Source organism: Gymnodraco acuticeps, unplaced genomic scaffold (genome assembly GCF_902827175.1).
Source record: "Gymnodraco acuticeps unplaced genomic scaffold, fGymAcu1.1, whole genome shotgun sequence".
NCBI lineage: Eukaryota > Metazoa > Chordata > Actinopteri > Perciformes > Bathydraconidae > Gymnodraco > Gymnodraco acuticeps.
Genome location: NW_022990175.1, coordinates 110,601 through 119,871, shown reverse-complemented (window position 1 = coordinate 119,871; position 9,271 = coordinate 110,601). Strand labels below are relative to the sequence as shown.

Sequence of the window (9,271 nt, the reverse complement as noted above, 5' to 3'; positions counted from 1 at the left end):
CCCCCCCCTACAGTCTCCCTGAAGTGGTTTCTCCCTGTATATAGTCCTGAAAGCTCGTCCTTCATCAGCAGACTGGTTTCAAAATAGCAAAGAGAGAGGACGGGAGACACAACAATTGGACATGAGCTCTTTAGAGGCAGAACAGATGAAGTACGATGTCTTTGAGTTCAATTCTCATAGAGTAGCTCAAACACTTTTTGGATTTAGCCGTTAATACAAAGTTTATTATTTTCTTTCTCTCAGTAGACTTTGTTGCTGTTGACTGGAAACAGCAATACAATGCTGCCTTGGAAGAAGAATAAGTTCGACCTGATCGAGGAAGACAAGCAGTCCAAGCAGAAGGGCTATGCGGTGAGCCTCAACTACTCTGCGCTCACCTCCTTCGCCAAGTCCTGCCCCGAGAGCGCGCTCAACAGGGTGGGCAGCATGTTCAAGTCAAAGAGGAAAAAGGTGAAGATCACCAGCGAGGACCCGACATACACGGTGCTATACCTGGGGAATGCCACTACCATCCAGTCCAAAGGGGACGGCTGTACAGACGTTGCGGTGAGCAAGATCTGGGGCAAAAGCGAAATGGGCAAACACGGCACCAAGATGAGGCTGACCATCAGCTCGCAGGGCATCCGGATGGTGCATGTGGACGACAAGGCCAGGAGGCCGGGACACTTGTACTTGCTACACCGGATAACATACTGCGTCGCGGACCCGAGGCTACCCAAGATTTTCGCCTGGGTTTACAGGCACGAAATGAAGCACAAGGCCGTGATGCTGCGCTGTCACGCAGTGCTGGTGTCCAAGCCGGAGAAGGCAAAGGCTATGGCGCTGCTGCTGTACCAGACCTCGGCCACGGCCCTGGCTGAGTTCAAAAGACTAAAGCGAAGGGACGATGCCAGGCACCAGCAGCAGCAGCTCATAGGGGAACAGACCATCCCGTTGGTCCCCATCAGGAAGCTGCTGAACGGACAGTGCTACTACAAACCCCCGGTGGAGCGCAGCCGGAGCGCACCCAAACTGGGCTCCATCACAGAGGACTTAGTCGGGGAGGAGGAGGAGGAGAAAGCGATGCACTTTGAGTGTGAGGACATTCTGGACACGGACGATGATTGTGTTGCTAACGGTAAACAGGAATTGACTCAGATTATTAATGACTTGGGGGAGATGAGCATAGGAAACGACCTGCAGACTCTGAAAGCTGACCTCAGAGTAACCAGACTTCTCTCTGGAGAGAGCACGGGCAGCGAGTCCTCCATAGAGAGCAACCAGGAGCCCCCTCATCTCTCTAATGGCTTTGAGGAGGTAAAGGTGCAGGAAATCGCCTGAATATTATATTTCCGGGCAAGTCTCCTATGATGAGCCATGTCTCCACAAGAAACATTTTCCCTGTCTTTGTTTTGGAGAGTGTTTGTCCAACCTGGTGCCTACACGACTTAAGCTCTGGGACAATAACAGCACATTGACACACAATAAGGCTACTGAACGATACCTTAATATTGTGTCAAATATGAACAAAACAAATAAGTGCATGCCCATTTGAGAGAGGAAACGACACAAATCCAAGTGTGCCCAGGACGCACTGCACTAATTCCATCTCTTTTATTTAAGAGGATTTGTGTATCCTCAAGCTTGTTTACCTAACTTTACTCTCTCTTGCAAATTGCGTTTTTCTGTTGAAAGATGCTTAATGATCCAAAAATACTTAGTTTTTAAGCACGATTTGTTATTTTCCTAAGTGGTTCAGTGGGTCTAAACAGGCATCCTTAATTTTCCTGTCAGGGCGCTCTTGTTACTGCCTGTTAATTTACTTTATTTTGCACTGTTGTGGAAGTATTATGTTGACTACATGTACATAATGTTTGTTGGTATGTTGCCTAAAACATCAATGTCTTATCTTTGCTGTGCAAAAGAAACACACCTTTATGTATTGAGATGTAAAGTATGATGTTTAAAGTATAAATATGTTATTTTCTAAAGGAAAATGTGGTTTGTTATGTGAACCTCATAGACTTATCAATAAAAAAGACAATTATATGAAACTGTGGAACTTTATGTGTAGATTTGTGTTGGAAAAGATTTAGGCATTTGTTTCCCTCTTGTGCAATATGAGTGGGGATTTACCTTGAGAGGCTCAGATTCAGGTCAGATTTGCAGTGTGAAAAAAGCAACATGGAGGCAGGAAACACGGAGAGATATTTCTTAGCTGTATGGACTACAGGTACCATCATATTATTATTTATTTATTTAATAGCCTTGGCTGAAAATGTGTCCTTTTTCGCCAAATTGTTTTCTGGGAACAGGCTGTTGAAGTTATTCAATTAAGGTACTGAAGGCCCATTCATTCTGCCTGGCCTCAGGGAAGCCAGGACACACAGGAGGACGTCACCACAAGCAAGCTATTAGAACATCACATGGGTCCTTTAATGACAAGACGGCTGACCCCCAGATGCCTTAACAACATAGTGACTGTTTTATTTTATTTTCTATTACGTCTTCCTTTCATGAGACAGAGAATCTCTCAAGGGCAAGAACAAGTTCTGTTGAATCCACATAGTCTACTGCAATGTTGTATGTGTAGAATATATCCAAAGCCAGCCAGTACCTTTATTTTACATTTGGTCTATGTATTGAATCAGAACAAGGTTTATGGAGGAAAGATTGAGGAACAATTTGATAATTCATGATTTGGAAAGAAGTACATACCTAATAATTTCTAATAGAGGACTTTACAGTACATAATCATGAGTTACTAGACAGCAGACTGGGATATCCTATATTAATCAATCTTTTTGTAATGATTAGTTTAACAGTCACACAATGACAAAACACTACATTTCATTATAGTGGCATAGGCCTATGTATTGACACAGTACCACTGAAGCCTAAATGAAATGTTTGGGTGAGTTATACCATTTGCAGACATGCATAGAGTTGAGTTGTACCATAAAACAGTTCTAACTTACGGTTAAAGATGTAAAAAATGGTAATATTCACAGCCATAAATATGTGAACATCATTTCAGCACATAATCGTCCTGCTAACTGGTTTAAATGTATGTACCAACGTTTTATTCATTTATTATAGTGTTGTTACTTCACCAAAATATAAGTTGATGAAGGGAAGTGACACATTAGGTTATTTCCTCCTATTTAAAGATAGTGTATCAGGTGCAATATCTGATAACTACAGTGGCTAAGTGGCAGATTCACTCTCATCATGCGAGGGTTGTGACTTTGCAGCAGTGACACAACTTCCCTTGCAGCTCTAAAAGTAGAAGACCTGCCACTGTCACTTCCCCTCCACATAACAACCGGCCTACGCCTACTGCACACAGTTCTTACCAGACTTTCATATGAAACAGTATCACCACACTTATTTAGTTTATTTATAAATGTATATAAATCTTTGGAGGTATGAATCTGTCTGCCAGAGCCACACTCTGAAAGCCCGCTGCATTAGGCTGCAACTATTGATTATATTCTCGATTATTCTTTGGTAAATAAAATGTCAGGAAATAGTTTACATGTCCCCCCTAGTGCCTTAATGTCCTAGCTAATGTTTTTTAATGTTTTGTTTTAACAGCCCACAGAACACCCCAATATATACTCTTTAACTCTATTTAAAAAAAAAGAGGAAAGCAAGAAAATCAAAATTTCAGAGACATTTCAGCGTGAAAAACTACAATAATGATTTATTGATTATCAACATTGTTGACGATTACTTTTTTATCAACTAATTGATCTGTCGACTAATGTTTGCAGCTTCACACGGCATGCACGGGTGCTCCCCCAGCCCAGAGCCAGGCAGATTGTCATGTACACCACCTGCAGTGATGCTGCACAATAACAGGGCTGAATAAGACATGAGGAGACAGAAAACAGGTTCCCTGCTGCCCAGAGGAGTTGGGTGGATATGGGGATTGTTATCTGCAGACAGTGTTTCACCAGTGGATAAAATCGCATCAGCCATGTTGAGGTATTCACTGAAAACAAAAACTACTCCCACCATGGATTTAATATGAGATCAGGAGACAGAAGGTTAATGTATTTCAGGCAGCGGTTGGCTAGTCCTATAAAAAGCTTCACAGCAGCTCATTATGAATTGATGTGCCTCCGAGAGACCAAACACACACACACACACACACACACACACACACACACACACACACACACACACACACACACACACACACACACACACACACACACACACACACACACACACACACACACACACACACACACACACACACACACACACACACACACACCCACTTAATCCATGGCTGGTCGTGGTTATCCTGCATGTGAGTTTAAATAGCAACATAGCACAGGAACCCACGCTTCTCTTCCTCATGTGGTGTGATGCCCTGTCTGCAGCTGCAGCCTCACAGGAGTTGCCCTTTCATGCAAAGAAAACATGACATCATCAGCAAGTGCCCTGCTCAATGTAATTAGTGGACACCCAGAACTTTTACCACATGCAAGTATAGACAGAGCAATAGGGGCATTTTCTACAATTACTGCTTTTAACAGTTGCATAATTAATTTGTAGTCCAATATTTCTACCTGACCTACATTGTTGCACAACGTGTCTCATGTCCCACCTTTGCAAAAGCAATCATGGCCTTGGACAATCTTCCCGGCATACCTGAATATAGGCCACAGGTGCAGCCGGACCACTCACATGATTACAGGATTGAAAGTGTTTGTTGACAACAAGTGGTTGTAGAAGATGTGTCAATCTGCCAAGGGAGAGAGCAGAGTTCCTGACTGATAAGAGAGAAAACTTATATGGTTTTCTTGTAAAGTCAACCTTTGCTTTTGCTTATCTCTCAAACAAATCCTCAGGTGTTTTCTTAACTTATTGTTAGGCACGTTGGAGTCACAGGTAAAGAGGCTACTTATGTAGATTCTTTAAGAGTTTAAAGGTATCAAAAAATATAAATCATGCAAATTGACTTATATTGTTGACATTACAACTTCCAACTTGCAACAAATCCTTAATTTCTTGCGTAATACCCTGATTAATTGTTCATTAGGTATAACAAATAATTACAAATCATGAAATAATGACTGATAGATTATTCTATCCCAAAGATGAAGTGTTCCACAGTCCAAATCCCTGCAAATCTTTGACATTTAGAAGTTGTACAATTTGAAATAAATGAATTAAAAAATGTGTAACTGTATTCACACAAGTAACATAACTTGCACTATACTCGTACAGATACACATACATTCTCCTTTGCAACAAACAGCTACAACAAATGACGTGTAATGTCGACCAGGCCAGCCTGACATCCCCAATATTTCCAGGAAGGAAAGGATGGGGGTTATGATGCTTGAGCGGTAAAAAAATCATACAGGACAAATGGAAATTGTATGCATATTTTGTGAAAAGAGGAGGACAGTACAACCAAATAATGAATAAAGACCAATGAATGAACCCAAGGAGAAAGGTAATCTGGCAGTCCTTGTGCTGTCTGTCACCCATGCAAAAGAGCAGAGTTGTTTAATGATGTGCTGGTTGAACGCAGCTGCAGGCCATCGATGTACCACACCATCACCAGCGCCAGCCAGACACGCCACGGCAGAAAATCTGTTTGTCTATAATGCATGAGGAGGGCTGGGAAAGCAGCAGAGCGTTAGTTAGTGTGCCCGGATCTGATTACACCAGCAGCACGGCGAAGTGAGAGGATGAATCAGAGCATGGAAGGATGGAGACCTTCTCTTGTCTGTGGAAACATAAAAAACAAATCTCTAGGAATAGTAGCAACATGTCCCAGCTTGCCCTCAGATGGTAATTAGATGCTTTACGTAGACAGTAACTCAATACTTGACGCAGGTGAGGAGGAGCTGGAGGCGACACTACTATTTGTAGCATGAAGGTGTAATTAACACTCAAATACAGCAACAACCACTGAGGGTCATTTGACTCACACCATAGAATTAGAAGTGCTGCAGACCGTATAAATAGTTGTGGTGAACTTTGTTGGTCTTTTTCTCTTGGAGGATGGTGCGTTTTGATTCGTGCTTCGCAGGCAGGCAGTGTCAGATGATGTCAGTGTCAGAGTCCACTCACGACTGTACCAGGTCGCTGCGAATGTGAGAAAGACAGAGACAGACAGTGAGGGACAGAAATAAATCCATTACGGTGCCATCCTCAGCTCTCATTAGTTTGCATCTGACAGCTGTCCTCCGGGAGCTGCATAAATGTGTGTGTCCATGCAAGTCCACTATGTGCGTATGTAGAAGTCACTTTCATGCCCAACTGTCTTCATTCTACGTGCCGCGTCCTTTAAGGTGCTGCTCTGACTGAAGTGCAGAATCGACTTAGCAAAAAATACATGCTTTAATTAATTATTGAGAAACTGCATCCATCAAAAGGGACTGTGTCTGAAAATTCAGATAGATGTCAGTGATTTTATGCAGTTGGGTTATATAATCTAAGATGAACAACTTGGAAGAAAATAATGAATGTGGAGACAAGGAGTCTACGGCCATGCTGGAAGCTCTGTGAGTCTGTATAAAGGCACAGAGTTGCTTTTAGCTAGATGTTAACATGAGCATGCTAAAATGCTCACATGGTAATTCCAATTAACTGATGTTTCGCAAATGGTTTGTACCATGCTAACAAACTTGGTTAACATTGTATTTTTAGCATTAAACAGCTTAGAACTGAGATGTCACTTGTGTTGTAGATGTTTGGTCAAAAATCCAAGTATAGCGAGGAAAAGTACATTCCATTCCACCATCCTTCTCATTTTTGAAGAAAAAAAATCTACAGTAGAATTATTATTGGCAAGAGACAAATACTTGTTCATCATGTTTTCATTCTTCCTTTCTGTCTTTCTTTTGTTATTTTGCAGGGACAGTGTAAATGCAGCAGAGTTAGCCAAGGGGCTATTTTGTTATCCATAGTCCTTGGACAAATGTTGTAAGATCACCCTAAAAGACAATACTATTTATGACTTATACATATGTTTTTAGTCGATTTAAACGATAACATTTTAGGTCAAGAAAGTGGGAGTTTGCTGTTAAACTTTTGAAGCATAGGATGGTTACATTACATAAAATTGTAGTTACATATTATGAAAACTACACAACCAAAAGACGCACATGATTGACATTTTAACTTTGTCTCTTAGTGTGGAGGTGTGTGGCGCAGTTGATTAGTGCGCTGATCCTCGAATCAGAGGATAGCAAGTTCGAGTCCCACTGCAGTCAGCATGTCGTTGTGTCCCTGGACGCTTCACCCAAAATTGCTCCTGTGGGGATTGCCCACAGTATTGAGTATCTAAGTCGCTTTGGATAAAAGCGTCTAACAAGTAACATGTAATGTTTCAAACTGGGATGGACGAGCAACTGGTCATGCTCGTTTTCTTTCTTCCCGGTATAGAAACCATCACCAGACTTGTAGTACCATGTTGGTGTTGGTGTTTATTGTGCAAGACAAGAGATGTAGTTAATGGGAAGAAGCAAGATTATCAAAAGTATTATTAGACTTTATGTTAGTTTTGCCAAAGTTAGCATCATAAACTTGCCTTCCTCAGTTGACCACATACACAGTTGCAGGTACTCACAGAATATCTCATCACTGTGCACTCAGTCATCATTCAGCTCCGGACAAAAGTCCAATTTACAAATCCCCCCGTGAATCATACATGCTGAGTGTCTCACAAGACACTTCTCAGTCGGCGTCCATACAGTCTGCTCATGTAATGAGCCATGTCTGTGTCTATGGGCAAACTGGAGATATCGCAGTGTCCCATTCAGCCACCGCGGCTCTTGTTTTCCACTTGCTCGGACACAAAAGCTCTGCCCCTGGAGGGCCATAGATTTTAGCAGGGTTATTTCGGTCTTTCCGCACACGGGGAGGATATTGAATAATAACAGAGGGGAGAGAAAAAATCACGGTGTGACACTCAGACAGACTTTCTTTTTGAAGAGAATGAAGAATCCAAAATGGGATCCTCATTCTGTAAGAGTTTAGTTTAGTTTTTTTTTGTGATACCCATCAGCATGTTTTGTATAGGGGGAGAGTTGAGGGAACATCTATGCCCCCAAAACACTTGCTTCCCTTTGCAACTATTGGTCAGTGGAACAAAGTGGAAGCAGGTTTTGAGCATCTTTATGTAATAGATACTGTGGCCTACTTTTCAGATCTTACCACATATGAGGAAACCATGGTGAAATCCACATGTGCAATTTTCCTGTTTCAAATACAGACAGGAAACAGATGCAATGTCCAACGCCTCAGTTCATAGTCATGTCCCATAGGATGCACATGGTTCTCTCTGTGTGTGTGTGTGTGTGTGTGTGTGTGTGTGTGTGTGTGTGTGTGTGTGTGTGTGTGTGTGTGTGTGTGTGTGTGTGTGTGTGTGTGTGTGTGTGTGTGTGTGTGTGTGTTTTGGTGCTTTTATCTGCTGACAGAAAAACTTGGTGCAGAAGCTGGATCTGAGGTGCAAAATACAAGTATATTCCCAATGTAAACAAGAAAAACCCTCAGTGTGAATATTTACATTACTATCAAAAATCGTATGTGTGTTTATCCGCTTTGCAGGTAGCTGTGGTTTTATGAGCCTGTCATCTAAATGCATGAGCTTTTATTATCCACGCTGCACTTCAAGCTAAGGGTGTTTTGAGTTTTCACACTAAGGTTATTCTTAAATATATTTACTTTTTCTATTGAGCCGAATGACGAGCATCAACCAAACCCAGGGTTTCCCACACATAGACTATACTTGGGCGGGCCGCCCAGGTATATTAACGGCCGCCCAAGTATATTTCGCGACCCATTTAGGTTTTTTTTTTGGTTTTTTTATTCGTCCGTGACCACGACGCCATCTGCGATCGATTAACTTGTGGACAATGATCCCTCGCTCCCTTGCTCTGATCTCGCCTCCTTCTGGCCTGTTAAGTGGCCTGCCTCACACAGGGTGACTGGCTGTCCACATGATGTGGCCTGCCGACATGGCCACTGTCATACAGATCATAAATCAAAGCCCTTGATTGGTCTCTGTGTGTCATTCAAGCTCGGGATAACCTCAGCTCAGGTGAGGTAAAAGACTCTCTGAGTGTTTAGATAGTTAACTTAGTCTAAGTTCTCAGTGGGTCTCAAACGGTGTGGTCACCATTTATGTAAACACATATTTCCATTTGAGAGGGTAGTGATTGGTCTAATGGATAGTGAGGTGGGCTGAAGATCGGAAGGCTGTGAGTTCAAATCCCGCCAGGAACACCACCACTAGTGTGCCCTTGAGTAAGGCACTTAG

The 9,271-nt window shown here is 42.3% G+C and overlaps 1 protein-coding gene across 1 annotated transcript; it reads left to right on the top strand.

Annotated features, from left to right (window-relative positions):
* Positions 1-79: 79 nt before the first annotated feature.
* On the top strand, positions 80-2,033 carry fam43a (family with sequence similarity 43 member A). Its single transcript, XM_034217739.1, has 2 exons — positions 80-150; positions 244-2,033. The coding sequence occupies exon 2, from the start codon at positions 280-282 to the stop codon at positions 1,318-1,320; it is 1,041 nt and encodes a 346-aa protein (XP_034073630.1). The 5' UTR covers positions 80-150; positions 244-279; the 3' UTR covers positions 1,321-2,033.
* The last annotated feature ends 7,238 nt before the right edge of the window (positions 2,034-9,271 follow it).